We start from the raw sequence: 22,564 nt of genomic DNA on the forward strand, positions 1-22,564 counted from the left end.
AGTAAATGTCCGAGCAGCAACTTTACTTTCCAGATGAAGAATCACATTGAAACTGCCGCATATTATTTTTTAAATCTTCTGTCCTCATTGCAAAGGCTACTGCTACTCCTAAAAGTAGTTACACTGCACATTTTTGGCACAAGAAAATAAAATCACATATAGGTATAGCCAGTTGTATTTTATAGACTGTGGAATGTGCACTGCACAGTCACAAATAAAGGGAATATGTTTATTAGTAGCATATGCCTCAGCAAACTTTCATATTTTGTGACTATGTTAAAATCCAGCCTAGCAGATGCATTGCTAGTCTCTGAAGGGAGCAAATGCAAAAGGTGACATAATCCAAAAAGGAAAACAAAAAAATAATGGGAGTGGGTCTCCAAACCCCTCATCACAACATTTCCCCAGTTAAACCCCCATAGGATCTAAGTTTAAATAAGTTCTTCTGAACTCCATGGAAATCAGACCCAAACTATTTCATCTCTCTTGATAGGACAACCCTCTAATCCCAGGAATTAGCCTGGTGAATCGTCTTTGGACTGCCTCCAATGCTACATAATCATCTTTTCTAGACTATTGGAACAAATATGCACACAGTATTCCAACATCCTGTACAACTGTAACAAAAACTCCCTATCCTTAAATTCCAAACCATTCACTATAATTTGCCTTCTCAACAACATATTGGACAGGCCTGCTAACTTTTTTGAGATTCATGCTCCTATCTATGCTGCTCCCACACCCCACAGATAATCCTGAGATCATCCAGCTGCAGCTCCACTTCCTTAACGTGATCTGTAAGGAGCTGAAGCAGAATTCACTTCCTGCAATGTAGTCCTCAGGGATTTGGATGAGAACATACATGGCAAGATTAACAAGTTTGCAAATGATACAAAACTGGGTGGTTTAGCAGATAGTGAAGATGGTTGTGAAAAATTGCAGCGGAATCTTAATCAATTGGCCAGATGGGCTGAATAATGGTTGATGGAATTTAACAGAGAAATGTGAGGTGTTGCATTTTGGGAAGTCTAACATGGGCAAGGCCTATACAGTGAATAGTAGGGCTCTGGAGAATGTTGTAGAGCAGAGGGATCTACAAGTGCAGGTGCATGGTTCCTCGAGGGTGCAGTTGCAGGTAGATCGGGTGGTCAAAATGGCTTTTGGCACATTGGCCTTCATCAGTCAGAGTATTCAGTACAGAAGTTGGGAAGTCATGTTGCAGCTCTATGAGATGTTGGTGAGGCCACATTTAGTGTATTGTGTTCAGTTCTGGGCACCATGTTATGGGAAAGATGTCAAGCTGGAAAGGGTACAGAGAAGATTTACAACAATGTTGCCAGGACTAGAGGGTCTGAACTTTCGGGAGAGGTTGAGTAGGCTGGGACTGTACTCCTTGGAGCGTAGGATAATGAGGGGCGATCCTATAGAGGTATATAAAATCATGAGAGGAATAGATCAGTTAGATGCACAGAGTCTCTTTTTCAGAGAAGGTGAATCGAGAACCAGAAGACATAGGTTTAAGGTGAAGGGAAAAATATTTAATAGGAATCTGAAGGGTACCTTTTTCACATAAAGGGTGGTAGGTGCATGGAACAAAGTGTCAGAGGAGCTAGTTGAGGCAGGGACTATCCCAATGTTTAAAAAACAGTTGGACTGGTACATGGGTAGGAGGGACATGTTGGCCGGTGTGGACAAGTTGCGCAGAACGGCTGTGTTTCTACGCTGTATCACTCTATGACGCTGAAAGTCTTCCAACATCCTGTAAGAGGAGCATTCCACTATCCTACCTGCCATCTCTACTGTCCCAAGACCAAGAAGGAATTACACATACAACAGACCATACCGTAACTTGCTATCACCCTCTATTCAGCCCTCTTGCTGAAGTCTTGAGCCAAAGCCTCTACACTGACACCTCAAACAGTACTTCAGCTCAACACAGCCTCATTCTAAATATGGCCCTCCATGTATTCCAGCTACCTTTCCATCATTTGCAAATTTGGAAACCTTACATTTCATTAATATAAATAAACAATTAATTGCCCAGAACTGATCACTGGGGTACTCCATGAGGTATATCCCTCCAGCCTGTAAATCAGTCTACATTTGATTATATTTAACTTTCCTAAATGATATAGTTATTTGCCTGATTAACTCAGCAACTTACCGACAATAGGTATTAACTTAACTGGCCTACAGCTTCACACCTATCATTTTCCTCCCATTCTGAACAAGGTATTCATGTTGACTGTTTTCCAATCTTCTGGTACCCTCCAGAATTTTCAACCAATGAACCCCTCTATTCTAAGCCAGTTCTTTTAAAACCTATGGATGCAGACCACCAGGTGCAGGACATTTATCTGCCTTCAGCCCAACAAGTTTCTCTAATATAAGAAAATAACTGCAGATGCTGGTACAAATCGATTTATTCACAAAATGCTGGAGTAACTCAGCAGGTCAGGCAGCATCTCGGGAGAGAAGGAATGGGTGACGTTTCGGGTCGAGACCCTTCTTCAGTCTGAAGAAGGGTCTCGACCCGAAACGTCACCCAAGTTTCTCTAATACTTGATTTCAATATCCTCTGTGATTTCAGGGCCCCAACAGACAAGCAATTACCAAGCAGCATGAAGCAGCAACCTGGTTCAGTCACAGTATAGCTTAGTTAATTATAAACATGTCACTGGAATAAAGGCTACATTTGGTCCTTGCCAAATTGGTCTTGAGATTGTTGATAGCGTGCACCCATCTCAGGTCCTCAGGTCCAATCCTGGCCCCAGGCTGTCGATGTGGAGTTTGTACATTCTAATTATGACTACATAGATTTTTCCCAGGTGCTCTGGTTTTCTCCCACATACCAAAGACATCCTGACAGATTAAATAGCAATTAAATTACCCCCTTAGAATAGGTATGTGGCGAAAGAATCATTGGGAAATTTATGGTTATGAGACTCAATAAATTGCTGGGATATAGGAAAATGAGAAAATAAGACTAATGAAATTCAGTTGGGAGTCGGCAAAGACCAAACGGGCCAGGAGGCCTCCTTTAAATAATGCCACAAATCCGCGTTCAGATATTTATGACTTGAGCAAATTACCAAAATTATTTTTGGACAACTGGGTACTGATCACAACCTCTATGAAATATTTCCTTTGTTAATATCAGCAACATGCAAGTATTCAATATTGTCTCCTTGGTCTCAATCTGTAAAATGTAGGCCTGAGGGGCTCAGAAATACAGTGTATAAAAAATTGGTTTAGGAAATAGGCACAAATTATTTCAAAAACATTAAACCAACAATATGCTGTTAACATTAAAGTGCGTTACGAAAGTACAAATTCATAACATTTATTGGAAACAGTGACAAGTTCTTAGGAAAGATTATTGTGGGTTATTATCTAGAACGTTGAGGGAAGTTGATTTCATAGGAAACCAAATTTAAAAAATGAAGTCCAACAAAGTAAAATCTTCATGCCTTATAAATGTTATTGCAAAAGGAACCAAAACTTCAAAATACATATATGTATACACAGGCAACTCTGTTAGGGAATACAAAGGACATTAAAATATACAATTTGTTTACATTTAATACCCTCAACAGTATAATATCATCTGTGGGTTCATTTCTGTCTTGGACTCGTATTTCTGAACATTAAGTGCCTTCCCATGTTTCAATGCAAAGTAATAAACAGCTGACGCATTAATTTTAACTAAAATCTCTTGCTTCTGGCAATCACTACTTTAGCTAAATAAAAACAGAAAATCCATCGAGTCATAAAAATTTAAACTGCATATGATATTTTATGATATTAGCACTAGGATGCTCAAACTTGTTTCTTTAAGACTACAGCCAGAACAAAAATCACAAGGAGGTCATGACTAATTTCACCAATAAATCCTTTGTGCATGCATGGCAGAATTTATACAATTTTGGTTTTGCAATTAATCCCAAACTGAGCTTCTAATAATCTAGCTACTCTATCACCCAGAGCATCGCAAATAAATTATGACCAAGCTAGTTTAAAGTACGTGACATGGTAGCCCTCAAGATGTGAAGTCACTCAAGGATAACACTTGGGGAACAATAGAGCGACAAAAAATAAACCTTAAATTTCAGTTCAAGTTTCCAATGATTGCATTTTGGATGGAAGGAGAGAGATAAATGTAGCACCAACCTTGGCAAATGTGATTTTTCGAAGGGCTCTATACATCAATCTAACACTAACAGTCAGGGTGGACTTTACATTGATCAAGAGCAGCTATTAACATCTTTTGGTACAGTACGTACAGTAGAGTGGTAATATTATGCAGCTGTGTTGCGCAATTCCATAAGAAATAAAGGCAAATGTTGGCAATGCTGACAGATGTATCGGTCACCTGTTTGTTCTGCAAGACTAATTTGCTGACATAACAGTTCAAACTGTCAGTGGGTCATAGCTAGCCAGCTGGGGAAATGCTGCAGCTATGCTGTACTTTATTTATTGATGTGTGTTTTGTAGAAATGTTTCCTAACTGGCAGCCCCATAATCTACAAGAAGCAAGTAGTTGGCTTCAGGGATTGAAGCTGAGGTGTACAAGTGTCTACCTTTGTAGCCTAAGCAAGTAGATCTCAAGGCTGCTATCATCTTTTACCATCTAACCCAAAAGTAACAACACTTTGAAAGATTTGGGAGGTGAAAACGTCACAAAATTGTAATGTGGCAACGAGTGCGTTCGTTTCATGGGTCACTTGCATCGATATTGGACAAGTCTATCATCAAAAAATAGTATGATCACAAAGGCTTTGAATTTCTTATTAGGGTAGGGGTGAAGTGCCATGTCCAAAAAGTAGTTCAAAAACAGTTCCAAAAACAAGGGAATGTAGCAGAGTAATAGAAACATGTGTAAATAGCAAAACTATAAAGTAATTGATCATTAAATGATTAATAGGATGGCACTGTGGTGCAACTTGTTGATCCACTGCCTCATAACACCAGGAACCCAAGTTCAATCCTAATCTCGGATACTGTCTGTGTGGAGTTTGGATGTTCTCCGTGACCATGTGGGTTTCCTTGGGGTGCTCCAGATTTCCCCTTCATCCCAAAGATGTGGGTTTGTAGGTTAATTAGCCGCTGTAAGTTCCCTCTGGTGCGCAGGTGAGTAGTGGAATCTTGGGGGAATTAACAACAATATTAAGGAAATAAAGTTGGAATAGATTAGTGTAGAATTAGTGGAAATGGGTGGTGGGCCAAAGGGCCTGCTTCCAAGCCGTATATCTCTATCTATCTACTAGGGAAATAAATAAGCAATGGGCATGAAACATTGAGGCCAAAAGACACATTAGGGCTTGCAACCTCAAACAAAAACATTGCATAAACTGTGCACATGGAATACACAGAATACATTTCAGGCAGAAATTTAGCTTGCCAAGTAGATAAAATACCCAGTACTAGGGCAGGACCTAGTTAATGGCTCCAAGGCCATTAGACCGGATACCTAGAAGATGCTATTAAAGTTGTGGCATGTGGGTGGGGATGGTGGTGTGGTAACGTAAAATGGGAAGAATTGGTCATCATGATTAATGATGAATTTATTTCAACTATAAAGAAGAAACAGAAAAGAATGCAAGACTGATGAGAGTTGAGCTTCCACTCCTTGGTAGCAACAGCGATGGTGGATTGTATAAACTGCAGAGGCAGGGACAGCATTTAGCAAAGGCAGAATGGTCTTAAAATTTTAAACTTACAATTTAATTTTTTTACTTTCAGACAGATAAGAATAAATTTAAGATTAACCCTGGATCTAGTATTGGGAAATTGGGAAGGGTAAGTTAATGAAGTGTGTGTGGAGGAGCCTTTTGGGACCAGTGACCACAGCTCGATTAGGTTTAAGATAGTTATGGATAGCGACGGAGAGGGTCCATGCATTAAATGCTCAACTGGGGTAAGGCCAACTTTCAGGGTATGAGAGATGGTCTCACTCAAATTGACTGGAGCAGGTTATTTGAGGAGAAAGGAACATCAGCCAAGTGGGATGTTTTTAAAAGTGTACTGAAGAAAGCTCAGGATGTGTATGTCCCTGTTAGAGTGAAGGGCAAAGCAGGCAAACGTAAGGAAGCTTGGCTGACGAGGGAAATTGAGACGTTAGTCAAAAACAAGAAGAATGCATGGGACAGGTATAAGAAACTGGGATCAAGTGCATCCCTGGAGGAGTTTCAGGAACTAAAGAGTAAACTAAAAAAGGAAATCAGAAGGGCAAAACAGGGCCAGTAGATGGCTCTGGCGGGTAGCATTAGGACAATCCCAAAAGGTTTTTATAAATACATAAAGGGGAAAAGGTAACTATAGAGAGAGTGAGACCTCTCAGGAATCAAAGTGGTTACCTCTGTGTGGAACCATAGCAGATTTACTGAGGAGAAAGACAGTAGGACGGGGGAAATTGGAGCAGTCACTAGAAGTGTCTTGAGAGCAGTCAGGGTTACCGTCGAAGAAAGACTGAAGGTACTGTCGTGTTTGAAGGTAGACAAATCGCCAGGGCCTGATCAGATATATCCGAGGATATTGCGGGAAACTCGAGAGGAAATTGCGGGAGCCCTGGTTGAAATTTACAGGTCGTCCTTAAATACAGGAGAAGTGCCAGAAAACTGGAGGGTGGCAAATGTTGTGCCTCTTTTCAAGAAGGGCTGCAGGGAAAATGCTGGGAATTATATGTCAATGAGCTTAACATCTGTAGTTGCTAAATTACTGGAGAGTATTCTGAGGAATAGATTATACAGGCATTTGGATGGACAAGGGCTGATTAGGGATAGTCAGCATGGATTTGTACTTGTCTCACAAATCTAATTGATTTTTTTGAAGACGTGATCAAAAAGGCTGATGAGGGCAGAGCTGTAGATTTTATGTACCTGGATTTCAGTAAGGCGTTCGACAAGGTTCCGCAAGGTAGGCTGCTCTGGAAGGTTAGATCGCATGGGTTCCAAGGAGAGATAGCTGAATGGAAAGCAAATTGGTTCCATGGAAGGAAGCAGAGGGTGATGGTGGAAGGCTGCTTCTCGGCCTGTGACAAGTGGTGTGCCTCAGGGTTCGGTGCTGGGTCCATTACGGTTTGTCATCTGCATCAATGATTTGGATGAGAACATACAGGGCAAGATTAGCAAGTTTGCTGATGGTACAAAAGTTAGTGGTTTTTTAGATAGTGAAGATGATTGTGAAAGATTGCAGCAGGATCTAAATCGATAGGCCAGGTGGGCGAATGAATGGTTGATGGAATTTAATACAGAGAAGTGAGAGGTGTTGCATTTTGGGATGTCCAACAAGGGCAGGACCTACACAGTAAATGGTAGGCCTCTGGGTAGTGTTGTAGAGCAGAGGGATCTAGGAGTACAGGTGCATGGTTCCTTGAAGGTCGAGTCACAGGTAGATAAGGTGGTCAAAAGGGCTTTTGGCACATTGGCCTTCATCAGTTAGTATTGAGTATAGAAGTTGGGAGGTTATGTTGCAGTTGTATAAGACTTTTGGTGAGACCTCATTTAGAATATTGTGTTCAGTTCTGGGCACCATGTTATAGGAAAGATATTGTCAAGCTCGAAAGGGTTCAGAAAAGATTTACGAGGATGTTGCCAGGACTAGAGGGTGTGAGCTATAGGGAGAGGTTGATTAGGCTGGGTCTCTATTCCTTGGAGCGCAGGAGGATGGGGGGTGATCTTCTAGAGGTGTGTAAAATCATGAGAGGAATAGATCGGGTAGATGCCCAGGGTCTCTTGCCCAGAGTAAGGGAATCAAAGACATAGGTTCAAGGTGAAGGGGAAAAGATTTTAAAGGAATCCAAGGGGTAACTTTTTCACACAAAGGGTGTATGGAACAAGCTGCCAGAGGAGGTAATTGAGGCTGGGACTATCCCATCGTTTAAGAAACAGGTACATGGATAGGACAGGTTTGGAGGGATATGGACCAAGCGCAGGCAAGTGGGACTAGTGTAGCTGGGACATTGTTGGCCAGTGTGGGCGAGTTGGGCCAAAGGGCCTGTTTCCACACTGTATCACTCTATGGCTATGAAAATCAACTCATAGAGGAGGACATTGATAGAAATCAACAGAACACAGGGATTAGCAATCTGTGGCAGATTAAATCTAGAAAAACTCAAAATGATACTTTCTGACAAGAATAATGATGAGAGTCAATATAATTAAGGCAGAATTCTAGGAAGTGTTGCAAGAGGAAAGCAACCTGGATCTACCCATGTACAAATGTTTGAAGACAGCGGGCTGAGAAACAAATTTAAAATCATTCCATACACCAGGCTTCATATATAAAGATAGAGTGCACAAACTAATGTCTATACAGCACTGGTCCAGCCACAAATTCAAGCTGAAATAGATTTTAGATCTTTAGAGGATATTAAAAGGTAGAAACGACGCAGTGAAGTAGAGTTGAGGCCAAGTTGGACAGAACGGTGGCGTAGCGGTAGAGCTACTGCCTTACACCTCCAGAGACCCAGGTTCAATCCTGACTATGGGTGCTTGTCTGTACGGAGTTTGTACGTTTACCCCGTGACCTGCGTGGGTTTTCTCAGTAATCTTCGTTTCCTCCCACACTCCAAAGACGTAGGTTAATCGGCTTGGTATAAAATGTAAAATTGTCCCTAGTGTGTGTAAGCTAGAGTTAATGTGCGAGGATTGCTAGTTTGTGCGGACACGGTAGGCCAAAGGACCTGTTTCCGCACTAAGTCTAAACTAAACTAAATACTGTGTTTTTACTGAATGGCAGAACAACCTCAAGGGATCATAGAACCTAATCCTGCTCTTATTTCTAATGTTTTCATATTTCTTCCATTTTTGTCAACAAATGTTATGAAGGATGTGATAGGCTTGGAGAGGATGCAGAGAAGATTTACAGGAGTGAGATACTGGAACAGTGGAAGACTGAAACAACCAGGATTGTTCACATTAGACCAGAGGAGGTGGAAAGTGATATGGCAGAAATGTTCAAAATATAAGGGGCCGAAAACAGAATAAATACAAAACGGTGCAGCATGAAGAGGACACACATTTAAGAACATTCACAATAGAATCATGAGAAAATATTTTTGCATTAAAAAAATGCAGCGACAGGTTAGCATCTGGAATGAATTGCCTTCCAGAGTGACGGAGGCAGATTTAATAGTTGTATTCAAATGGGAGATAAGTATGTGAAAGAAAAGAAAACGGATGAGCTTTAATATACTTCAGAGGGTCAACGGACTCAAAGGGCTTAATAGTCTTCTACTGAACTGTTACTTTCATTGATTCCTGGCAATTAGGATATAAAGGGAATAAATGGTCACCATCATTGTTACAACTGCTGAGAGGGAGTGCAAAAAGAAACAAAGATTGTTAAAATCAATGCAAAGTATTTTTACATTACATAAGCAAAGAGTAACATTGTGAGCAGTTCTTCCTTATAAACATAAATCTGTGAAAATGTGAATAAAATAAGTGTCTTTAATTATTGTGCATCATACTAATTGGTAGATAAGATGATGGCAATATTTTTGAGACTGTCAAATTTCCTCTTTTAATGAGAATTTAAGGTGCTTCTGCTATAATACGATAGCTGTATTTCCTAAGAAACCTCATGTTAGAGAGAATAGCTTAATATACACAATTGTGTCAATGGTGGAAAAGAGGGTTTGAGGCTAGAGTTTCAAACACAATAAGTTATTTTTCCCACAGGATTTTCAAAAATAACGGTCCTTTCAAGAGCATTAAGTTTATTTCTATTATTGCAACTAAAAATACTAAAGGCTGTATGCTACATTGATTAACATGGTATCATAGTACAAGAGCCAATGGAATTAATGATTTGGATGAAGGCTTTGTGGCCAAGTTTGCGGATGATACGAAAATAGGTGGAAGGGTAGGTCGTGCAGAGAAAGCAGGGACTCTGCAGAAGGACTTGGACAGGTTGGGAGAGTTGGCAGAGAAGTGGCAGATGGAATATAGTGTAGCAAATGGTGCAGTCATGCATTTTGGTAGTAGGAATAAAGACTGTTTTCTAAATGGGGAGAGAATCCAGAAATCAGAGGTGCAAAGAGACTTGGGAGTGCTGGTGTAGGATTTCCAAAATGTTAATCTGCAAACTGAGTCAGTAGTAAAGAAGGCAAACGCAATGCTAGCATTTATTTCAAGCGGGCTAGAATACAAAAACAGGGATGTAATGTTGAGGCTTTATAAGGTACTGGTAAGGCCGCATTTGGAGCATTGAGCAATTTTGGGCAATCTATCTGAGGAAGGCTGTACTGGCCCTCATGAGGGTCCAAAGGAGGTTTACAAGAGTTATCCCAGGAATGAGTGGGTTAACATACAATGAGTGTTTGATGGCACTGGGCCTGTACTCACTGGAGTTTAGAAGAATAAGGGGGGTCTATCATTGAAATGTACCGAATAGTGAAAGGCTTGGATAGAGTGGATGTGAAGAGGTTGTTTCCACTAGTGGGTCTAGGACTCGAGGTCATAGCCTCAGAATTAAAGGACGTTCCTTTAGGAAGGAGTTGAGCAGGGATTTATTTAGTCAGAGGGTGGTGAATCTCTGGAATTCTTTGCAACAGAAGGTTGTGGAGGCCAAGTCAATTGATATTTTTAAAGCAGAGATAGATAGTAGGGGATAAGTATGGGTGTCAGGGGTTATGGGGAGAAAGCAGGAGAATGGGGTTAGGAAGGATCCTAATTCTGCTCCCATCACTTATAACCTTATGAAATTATTGCTTGCCAATTTCATAGATTACTTGTCAATTTCATAAGAGTCAAAGTTGTATAGCACAGACACAGGCTCTTTGGCCCATTATGTCCATACCGATCAAGCTAGTCCCATCTGCCTGCATTTGGCCCATAGCCCTCAACACCCATCCTACCCACATATCTGTCCAAAACATAAACTACTGGAGTAACTCAGCAGGCCATGCAGCATTTGTGGAGGGAACAGAGACAACATTTGAGATCGGGACCCTTCTTCAGACTTTACTATCCCCCACTCCCCCTGCATCCAACCTAACCATATACTTTCCACTTGCATTCAGAGTCTGATGGGTCCAGACCCAAAATGTCACTTTATGCTACTGTTCCTTTAATAGCACAGGCTTTAACAGTTTCTATTAAATCTTACTCTGCCAAAATTCCATTTAAATAGTCCAACAAATATTTCAGCAATTTTTTATCCTCAGCAAAAATAAATTAGGCACAGACATTGTGGGCCAAAAGGCCTGCTCCTGTGCTGTACTTTTCTATGTCCCATGCTTTAAATAGGATCTATCCAAATTGAAAATCACTCAAGTTAAAAAGACCCCTAAAGAGCCATACAAGTTCCAAAAATATGTTTAGGAAAAAAACTGCAGATGCTGGTATAAATCAAAGGTAGACAAAAAATGCTCGAATAACATGCCTGGAGAGAAGGAATGGGTGACGTTTCAGGTCGAGACCCTTCTTCAGGCTGTCTACCAAAATTATGTTTTGTTAATTGATCTTTGAAGCTCCACTTGAGTTGACTGATATTTTCATTTCAACTTCAAATTTCCCGTTAACAACCACTAGTTAATGTAGAAAACAATATGAAGCTAATAATCTTCATGAAGAAAGCTGGAGGAAATAAAAACAACCACTAAAATGTCTTGTACATTTAATTATTTGGAGTAACTATTTCTTTTAAAATGTGTCAGAGAAGTTGACAACATATTCGCAGTCAATGCACTATGCACGATAGATATAACAGGCAGAAAGACAAGACACAGTAATAGCATCCTGGAGTGAAATGTGCTTTTAAATAGCATCTTAACATATCCCAAGCAAGTCAAAAGATCATAAATTCTGAAGAATTGGGAGATGAATGTTAAGAGTTGTTTCCATTAACTTTCCTAGAACAAGAGGGGATGGGCTTTGGATACTGTTTTGGCCACTTTATCAGATTACAAACAGAAGGGCTGACAAACAGCATGAAACACCGTATAACGTTTTTATTGATTCTGATTAAAGAACAAGTGCTGTCCAAAATACCAGGAGAAATACAATTTTTTCTAAATAGTTTTAGGCGATCCTTTTTTTGCCTGTCTAATCCACGCAGAGAGGACCTTGATCTGATGTGTCATTCTAAACACGGCAACATAGACAATAAAGGCAATGCAGTGAAGTTCAGTCTAAATGATCTGCCAAGTCGTGATGCACTGCATGATCCAAAATACATACTAGTTGTTAAATATTAAGCTGGCATGAATCACACAAGGGTTTCTGTAGGGAAGTGCACTAGAAAGGCAAAGAGCACCAATTTTCTTTCCAAGCTCCCCAATAAGTGCAGGCCCGATACAGCGAGTAGGCCCATGCAGATAATCTGCTTTTCGCAGATAATATATATATATATAATATATATATATATATATCTTTTACTAAAACTCTCATCTTGTCTGTTTGTGCTTACCCGAAATACAGCCAAAACTGTACACAATAGAGCAGAAGATTGGCTTCTGCCGCTCCCCCCACGAGGTCGATTGATTCGCTCCAACCTCCCGCTCGACGCCCGATTGGTTGCTGTTCCGAGTCCCACGTGGGGGGAGCTCAGCCGCCGAGCTGCCACTGCAGGAGAGGTTTGCACCCAACAGGTCCACGGGTCGCTCTGGCCCCTGCGATGGATGCCCGGGGCCGGGGCAAGTGGCTCCCTCTCCCATTTCCTCTCCCCCCTCGCCCGCCCCTGGCCCCGGGGGAGATTCCCCGGCCGGTAGCGGGTCCACGGGTCGTCAGTTGGGAGAGGGTTGCCGGGCCCGCAGGAGAGGTTTGGACGGAGGGTTGCCCGGCCCGCAGGAGAGGTTTGGACCCAACGAGTCCACGCCCGTCTAGTTAAACATTAAAACTCACAAGAGCTTCTCTAAAGATGAGTGACAGATTCTAGAAATAACACTAATACTTTGCATCATTGATATTCAACTGAAAATTATCTTTGAGGAGTCAGGTTTAATTTGTTTTTCATCTTACATAGATACATAGACAATAGGCGCAGGTGTAGGCCATTTGGCCCTTTGAGCAATGTGATCATCGGTGGTCATCCACAATCAGTACCCCGTTCCTGCCTTTTCCCCATGCCCCTTGATTCCGCTACCCCTAAGAGCTCTATCTAACTCTCGATTGAATGCATTCAGTGAATCGGCCTCCACTGCCTTCTGAGGCAGAGAATTCTACAAATTCACAACTCTGTGTGAAAAAGTTTTTCCTCATCTCAGTTCTAAATGGCCTACCCCTTATTCTTAAACTGTGGCCCCTAGTTCTGGACTCCCCCAACATCAGGAACATGTTTCCTGCATCTAGCGTGTCCAATCTCGTAATAATTTTATATGTTTCTATAAGATCCCCTCTCATCCTTCTAAATTCCAGTGAATACAAGGCCAGTCGCTCCATTCTTTCATCATATGACAGTCCTGCCATCCCGGCTTGTACAGCTTATGTTTTGAAATGCTCTAGAACATTCACTGGCAAATCTATTGGTCATTAAATTAGCTAAAACAGCTGATCTGCTAACTGGTGCTGAAGTGCTTCTCTTTTTTTTTTTAAACTGCAATAAAGTGACTTGTAAAGGGCATCATTTACAAATATTATTCATTTTATAGTAGTTCTATGGTCTACTATTACATAGACATTAAAAATCTCAAAACCCATCCCTCAACTACAAGGCTTAAGTCAGGAGGGTGATGGAATACCATCTACTTGCATGGATAAGTACAGCTTTAACAACAGTCAAGCAGCTCAAGATATAGAACAGAGGTCAAGAAGCTCAACATCATATCAAGCATAGCCACCTACTTGATCGACACGCCATCTACAACCATTCGCTCCACTACCAATGCACAGTAGCACCAATTTGTACCATCTACAGGATGTAGCAACTTTCCCAGACTTCTTAGACAGCACATACTTACCACTTCTATCAAGTAAAAGGAGGCAGCAAAGAATGAGATCACCACCACCTGGAAATTGCCCTCCTAACCATGCATTATCCTGACTTGGAAATATACCGTCATTCCTTCACTGTCGCTGGGTCACAACATGAACTCCCTCCCTAACAGTATTGTGGGTATACCCACACCAAGGACTGTAATTAACGCTGACCCAGGCTTTGAAGCCCACATCCCTTGAATGAATAAAGAAGTACTATTACTTTTAAACGCACGTTCACAAAGTTAGCTGTGTTTAGAGAATGATGCAACAGTTGCAATAGTTAACAATTTGCATAGTGGAAGTGCAGCGACTTTCCTTTATTTAGAATAGGTCAAATTCAGCAAGAAAATAGACAACATTTTAAGGATGGAGATACGTTCAAGGAGAAATATTAGGCCATTCAGCCTATCAAGTCATGACTGATCTATCTTTCCCTCTCAACCCTTCTCCTGCCTTCTCCCCATAACGCCTGACACCCGTACTAATCAAGAATCTTCATAGTTTGTACAATTATACACAATAGGTGCAGGAGTAGGCCATTCGGCCCTTCGAGCCAGCACCACCATTCAATGTGATCATGACTGATCATTCTCAATCAGTACCCCGTTCCTACCTTCTCCCCATACCCCCTGACTCCGCTATCCTTAAGAGCTCTATCTAGCTCTCTCTTGAATGCATTCAGAGACTTGGCCTCCACTGCCTTCTGAGGCAGTGAATTCCACAGATTTACAACTCTCTGACTGAAAAAGTTTTTCCTCATCTCCGTTCCAAATGGCCTACCCCTTATTCTTAAACTGTGGCCCCCTGGATCTGGACTCCCCCAACATAGGGAACATGTTTCCTGCCTCTAACGTGTCCAACCCCTTAATAATCTTATATGTTTCGACAAGATCCCCTCTCATTCTTCTAAATTCCAGTGTATGCAAGCCTGGCCCCTCCAGTCTTTCAACATACGACAGTCCCGCCATTCTGGGAATTAACCTAGTTACGACATTGTCTTCATTTTGACTGATAGGAATACCCATCTAAACATGGCTTGTACCTAAATATGTAAACTCTAATGATTATTTAAAAAGCAAGGAAGCTCCCCTGGTACATTGATTAACACTATCCCTCAACCAACAAATCAAATGAGTGAGCAGATACGCAAATTCATTAAAATTTGTGATACATGTTAATAAGGGTAGAAAAAAAGGGGTTCATTTCTGTAATGGTGTTTAATACAATGAAAGGATTTGATAAAGTAGCAGAAGATGGAATATTCAGGTTTCCATTTGGATAAGTCCACAGGTAAAAATCAATGCAAAATAATGACCGCTGTTGAATTTAGAAAATACTTAACACATCAAACAATAATATGGAACTCACTATCAAATGATGCATTTAGTAGAAACCTAAAAAGAAACAAAGGGAAGCATTGAAGGAAAGGAAGATGTGTTGAGTATAAACACATGAACTAGGGAAGCTGAATGGCTTACTAGAATGCTGTAAACAAAATATTAAATTAAGTAAAACTAAATGCAAGTTTCAATTTTCACTGGGGAAAAGAAATGAAATTTTCAGCAGTACACCAATCTCCACTAAAACTACACAAAATCATTATCAATAAGATCATTGAAACAATTTGGCTTAAGCACCAGATTACCAAACATTAAAACGCATCTTTTTGCCCTGCACATAAGAAAAGATTTATTGGAGAAGGTATATAAATAAAAATTACAATCAGCTGCAAAAGAAAACACATTAAAGATCAGGTTTTAGCTTGCAGTTATTAGCCAACATTAGTCCAATGCAAATTTAACTGCCCGTTTCACCATCAATGCTGTTACTGCTAAACTTGGAACAATAAGTAATTTATGTTTTATGACAAATAAAAACAACTATATTTATAAAAATGTTACATCCAGTGTCAAATTAGAGGGCAAATATGCTTGTGTAGTTGTGCGAGCTTGTAGGATGTTTAAGCTTTACGGTCCATGAACAACAGCTTGTTTTACACAGCCGAGTGGTAAAAGGTGCATTATCAAACAAAAATAACAAAAAGGTAGTGTAGATCAGAAAACAGTTTCAAGAATTAGGGTCTTAAAAATATCTTAAAAGGAGGAAAGAGAAGTGGAGCCCAGATGGCTTAGTAAAGAAATTCCAGAGATAATGGGCTTGACATACAGACATGAATAATGTTTGACGGCAATTGGGCTTGAGTTATACAGAGAGGTTGGATAAGCCTCGGAGCATAGGAGGCTGAGGGATGACTTACTGAGGTGTACAAGATCATGATGGACATGGATAAAGTGAACACTCGGTCATTTCCACGGGGTAAAGGATTCTAAAACTAGAGGGCATAGGCATACATACGGTTAGAAGGAAGCGATTTAACATGCACCTTGGGGGCAATTTCCTGCCCCCCCCCCCCCCTCAGAGGGTTAACTTATTTAGAATAAGCAGCCAAAGTTATAGAAGCAGATAAAATTACAGCTTTTTGAAAAGACATTTGGACAGATATATGGATAGGAAATTGAGACAAACAAAGAATTAAAATTAGAGCAAAACGGGTTTGAAGGGTGTTGAAGCTGGAGAACATTACAGAGTTAATGTAAAGTGGCTTTAAAAGAATTTAAAAAATTGAAATTTTACCTAACTGGTAGCCGATACAAGTCATCAAGCATAGAAGTATGCAAGCTGGGAGATAGAGTCGTGGTTAACTTCATTTATAGAGGATCGCACAGGAAAGGCTGGTAAGGAGTTCACATCACAAATGCCAACTGGTGAAATGTAGGCAGCTCAGTTGAGACAGGGAAAGAGACAAATATTGTCTTATTCTCACCTTGGGATAAAAATATAACCACTAAGATTGCAAACAGCCTGGTTCAGCTTCAAACCATGGCCTGGAAGATGGACCAGATTAAAACACGATGAGATTGCAGTAGATACATTACAAAGACATCACCATTTTCAAAAGCTGAAAAAATAAAATTAAAGTAGTGCGATTGGGGCAGTATTAGGTCCTGAGTATACGCAGCCAATGATGCAACCAATGATGTTGATGAACAGAAGGCACAAATAAAACAATTAGTGCATTAGTGTTAAAGTGTCTGTTCAATTGCCCTAATGTGGTTAATGAGACAACCACTAGGTATAAACCTCTGGTAATGGAACTTGCTATTTTAAGAGACAAATTGTTAATTATCAAACTCACTAACAGTGGAAGTAATGCAGAATTGTTGTAGTAATATGCTTCAAACATCCAAAGTATAAAAAGAGGAAAAAGCAGTGTCAGACTTGATTTGAACCAGTGTGGCAAAAATCGATCAATAAGCAATTGCAATGCCTTGGTTATAAGAAGCTACATAGGTCATTTCTAACATTGAACAAAACTTAAAATACACAAGGAAGAAATCAAATAAGAATAGAAATCAAATAAGAATGCGATCCACCTACAGTTTGTTCATGTTAACAACTTAATTCATGAGAAACTGTCTGAGCTAAATACACAAAGAAAAATTTATAGAAAAGTGAAAAATACAGAATAAATATCTTCATTCAGTGAACACGTTAAGAAGATATTTGCTGCATATACTCGGAATAAAATGAAATCAAGCAGAGACTGTGAGCACATTCTATTATTTCTCAGCATCTATATACTAAAACTCTCGTTTGTTTGTTCCTGAACTACAGCCAAAACGGTGCACAATAGCACGACAATTTTAGGCCCACCTTACTCACCGTCGTCCCTTTGGTACTAATGGAAGATGTTTCATTGAAATCGGTGTTATATAGGGGAAGAGGGGAGGAGAGGGTGATGCACCAATGCAGGAGAGGTTTGGGCCCAAAAGGTCCACTTGGTCTAGTAGAAACTGAAAACAAAGAAAGTCAGATGACCAGGGAAGCAGAATTTCACTTGCAAGTTTTTCTCCTTAGATAAACAAGGAAGAGTTTTGAAGAGGTTTAGGTGGCAGAGAGAAAGCCATATGATACATAGATTGGTTGGTATCTGGGGTGCCGAAGAACCAATGTAGATAAAGAGAATTTTTTTCAACTGAGGGTTATGAGAAGTTGGAATGCAATGGCTAAACTGGTTGGTCAACCAAATTTAATAGTAACTTTGAAAAAAGGGTATAAATAATTTCATGGGAAATAATTCTAACCATATGGGGAAAATATATGCATACTTTATATTGCCTTTCACGATCTCAGAAGATCCTAAAGAATTGCAACCTATTAAGCACTTTAATAGCTACTAGACCAAGTGGACCTGTTGGCCCCAAACCTCTCCTGCATTGGTGCAGCACCCTGTTCTCCGTTCTCCCCCCTCCCTTCTCCCCCCCCCTCCTTCCCTCCCCATCCCCTCCTTTTAAACTTTAAAATGTGAATAACTTAAAAAATATAAGACCAATTTCAATAAAAACTACTTGCATTATCACTAAAGTGACAATGGTGAGTAAGGTGGGCCTAAAATTGTGGCGCTATCGTGTACCGTTTTGGCTGAAGTTCAGTCACAAACAAGATAACAAATGAGAGTTTTAGTATATAGATTATGCAGGAAACAGCAAGTAACCTGCACAAATACACTCCCCAAACAGTCAACAATGACCAGGCATTGCTTTAATCATTTTAACTGGTATCCTGATCTTTATCCTTCAGTGGTTACTTGCCTGCCTTTCTTCAAAATAGTGCGATGTATCTTTATTTTCAACCTGAACCATAAAGCAGACCCTCAGTGTTACTTCTTGACAGAGAGGTAACACCTCCCACAGTGCAGCACTTAGTGGAGTGCCAGTCAAGACTCTTGTACTCAAGTCTCTAGAGAAGGGCTTGAACCCATACCTTCTGATTTATACAAGTGTGCTGTCAACTGAATGGAAAAAATTGAATAGCTCTTTCAGAGAGGGTATGGACATAATAGTCTGACTGCCCACTGCCTATTCAAATCATTCTATGATTAAATGTGTGAACCAGTTGTTCTTTAATCTTTCCAATTGCTTTATTCCTATGAGTTTATGCTTAGAGTATTCAACAGCATGCGGCAGATCCCATTTCAATTTATTTCTAATCATTTTCATTAAAATTTTGTGTAATTATTCTTAAAAACAGTAATTACTTAATTCTGCTGGAGAAATGATAGGTGATGCTGATGCTAGGAGAAAGATGTTTGATACACCACAGTATTAGACTTCTTACTGTTTAAGTCTTGCAGTTTCACAATATACTAGTAGATTTTAAACATCATTTTTGACAGTTAATCAGTGCAGATCTAGATAAAAATAATTTTACCCTTCACCAATATTAAGATTTAGGAGACCGAGTATATTTGCATGCTACTGACTTCCAACACCTCCAAACCTTTAGTTGGCCATCCTGCAACCACAATATTCCATGCTACTTTCCAAATGAATGGGACTACATTAGCCTACTTCCAAACATAACCAAAGAGCCTTTTTCAATTAATTTTCTTCATGCCACTAACACCTGCATCCATCCATCCTATGTTATTTTTCATTCAAGGCCTCGCAAATAATTAGTTCTGGCCCCCATTTACACAATGTAGTTCAGTGTCATCCAAGCCAGGGCATCAGATTCCACATAGATTCATGTAATCTGCTCTACCCCTCCAACCTTCAAATGTAAACAGTGAGGAATAAACCTTTAATTTTGTATATTACTTCAGAGCAGGGAAAATATGGTTTTATTTCCCATCCCGATGTTCCAACTCGAACATCTTCACAGCTCATTAGAGGTATCGGATAGATCCACATCAGTAGATATCACAAATGATTGGAAGCAAAAGGCTGTTTGGGTTAAATGCTTTTTTATACATCACAATTATACTGCAATATATGTGGAGACCAGACAGAAATGTTCTTCCCATACATTCAAGTGGTTTTACTTCCCCAAACCATTGTTTGAATCCACTCTTAAAAAAGCAAAAGCAGTCTGTTTTTGATGGGTCCAAAGACAAAATCCTTAACATGCCTATTTCCCCTCTCTAAAGCCTGTTAAAATTATATACACATACCTAAACCATTTTCAAAATGGTTGCAAGTTAAAATTCATTTACTTGCATTTAAAATCCTGATACAATCAACCACATTTCTTATTTCCCACCAACTTCGCCAGTACTACTGTATCCATTCTTCTCACTGGTTCAAGTGATTTTCTGAAACCCACGAGCCACTACATCTTTCTCAAAAAGTCCCTCTTTTTGCCTAACCATTTCCAAAACTATCAAATTTTTAGATTAACACAACCTGCAATGCTAGATTCGATAAGACCGCACGTGGAGTACTGTGTGCAGTTTTGGTCTCCAAATTTGAGGAAGGATATTCTTGCTATTGAGAGCTTGCAGCATAGGTTTACTACGTTAATTCCAGAATGGTGGGACTGTCCTATGTTGAAAGACTGGAGCGGCTAGGCTTGTATACACTGGAATTTAGAAGGATGAGAGGGGATCATATCAAAACATATAATTAAAGGGTTGGACGCATTAGAGGCAGGAAACATGTTCCCAATGTTGGGGGAGTCCAGAACCAGGGGTCACAGTTTAAGAGGAAGGGGTAGGCCATTTAGAACGGAGATGAGGAAAAACCTTTTCAGTCAGAGAGTTGTAAATCTGTGGCATTCTCTGCCTCAGAAGGCAGTGGAGGCCAATTCTCTGAATGCATTCAAGAGAGCTTGATAGAGCTCTTAAGGATAGCGGAGTCAGGGGGTATGGGGAGAAGGCAGGAACGGGGTAGTGATTGAGAATGATCAGCCATGATCACATTGAATGGTGGTGCTGGCTCGAAGGGCCAAATGGCCTACTCCTGCACCTATTGTCTATTCTATCTTTTCAAAGAACCACCAACTGTATAAATCCCACCCAGACTGAATCATTACCCCCTCTTTCAAAGTCAAAAATAGTAATTATGAATCTTAATGAGTATAGGACAGTATCTTCTAGGGACTGGGAGGAAGGGGAGGAGGAGGGGACAGTACATTTGGAAAGTGTTAGAGATAAGAGAAACTGTATATGATGGAGGCTGTTGGCAGTGAATGCAGGTGGTCAGCCACCTGAAGAAAGTTACGTTTGATAGATTCAGAAACAAGCAGACAAAGAAAATAAATAAAGATATTATTTTTTTCATAAACACCTGGAAGATTTACTTTGAAAGGTTCTGCTCAAAACATGCAGCATATTTGCAATAAATGGTTTTAACAGATGAAAAGTTTTGATAGAACTTACTGTATAATATCGAGAAATATAACGCCTATTTGGTGAGCAGTGCTATTTCAAACACACTCCTGCATTTTCAATCTTTATCTATGACTTGAGAAATAGCTTTTCATCTCTGAACTGCCAACTCCTTTTTGAGAATCTAACCCATTATTGAACAATCTGGTCAACTGCATATCTACCACCTCAAGCACAGCTAAATTTCTATGAAGTCATCTATCTTTCTTCTAAACTCAAGAGAGCATAGGTCCACTCTTAATCCGTACACAAAGTCACCATCCCAAGAATCAATTGCCCATCACGATATAGGCAGAGTTTAGAATCAGTACAATTTTATGGAGGCTACAAGATAGCAAGTGAACTGTGAATAGTTTTGCACAGAATTAATATTCATCAATAATAGTTAATGCAGATGGGATAAAGTATGAGTGAAGTTGAAGTGGTGAAGACTGGTGAGCTTAAGAAAATAGTCAGAAACTCAGCTCAAAAATACCACCAAGGCAGCAAAAACATTGGCTCGACTTCAGATATTTATCTTGGACATGAACCAAAGCCAGAAAGTGGATATTCTTGTTCAATGGATCAAAGCACGAATTGATATGTTGATGGAAGAATTGGAATTTCTTGACCATTAACATTGGCTAGCTATAGATGGCTCGCAGATATCACTGTGAACTATGTAAACTTGACATATTACATCACGGCAGAGAGGGCTTAAGTACACTTTCAAGGAACTCCATCAGTTAAATCAAATTAAGTAGAGCAAAAAGCATCCTAGTCAGAATCTTAATCACCTAGTCTGAAGAAGGATCTTGATCTAAAACATTACCTATCCATGTTCTCCAGAGATGCTGCCTGACCTGCTGAGTTATTCCAGTACTATGTCCTTTTGTGCATTAACCAGCATCTGGTTCTTTGTTTCTGCGTCCTAAATCTGAAAGTTTTACATTATACATCCCTGTGACGCCAATCTCTTCTGCGAAATGATTTGTGCCCTATCAAATCTTTCCTCCGACCACCAGCCTTCCTGCAGTTTTCCAATGTTTAGGTGAATAGGTAGCATAAATACAGTTGCATCTTAATACACTGGAATGTTTCTCAGCAGCAATATATAAATACAAATGGGAGATCAAAGCACTGTGATGCTCCTACTGTTCCTACCCAATAACATCATTGAACGGTTAAGATGTGAAAATACATAATGCAAGTTTAACTGGAGACCAGTCTATCTTGCTTCAATCCCATGACCACATAATATAAACTAATGAAAAAATGTTTTAGAAAAAACTAATGTTAACTTACAAGTGTATCCTTATGCCCTGAAATACTTGCAGTTTCTTTCACAATAGAATCTTACAGTTTCACACATATAAACTGGACGTATTACGTACCCAGATTCAAAATGCAAATTTGCTTTAGAAAATTCAACTGA

At 39.9% G+C, this 22,564-nt stretch overlaps 2 protein-coding genes across 2 annotated transcripts in view; both read right to left on the reverse strand.

The window, feature by feature from the left end:
- The window catches only part of tsc22d1 (TSC22 domain family, member 1), a 154,914-nt gene that overhangs the window by 128,404 nt on the left and 3,946 nt on the right, over positions 1–22,564 (reverse strand). The window lies entirely within an intron of this gene.
- The window catches only part of tpt1 (tumor protein, translationally-controlled 1), a 224,401-nt gene continuing 208,208 nt past the window's right edge, over positions 6,372–22,564 (reverse strand). The window contains exon 6 of the mRNA XM_078409385.1: positions 6,372–6,382. Coding sequence (XP_078265511.1) covers positions 6,380–6,382 — 3 coding nt within the window. The 3' untranslated portion in view covers positions 6,372–6,379. The remainder of the gene's footprint in view (positions 6,383–22,564) is intronic.

The sequence above is a fragment of the Rhinoraja longicauda genome, chromosome 12 (assembly GCF_053455715.1).
Source record: "Rhinoraja longicauda isolate Sanriku21f chromosome 12, sRhiLon1.1, whole genome shotgun sequence".
Taxonomy (NCBI): Eukaryota; Metazoa; Chordata; class Chondrichthyes; order Rajiformes; family Arhynchobatidae; genus Rhinoraja; species Rhinoraja longicauda.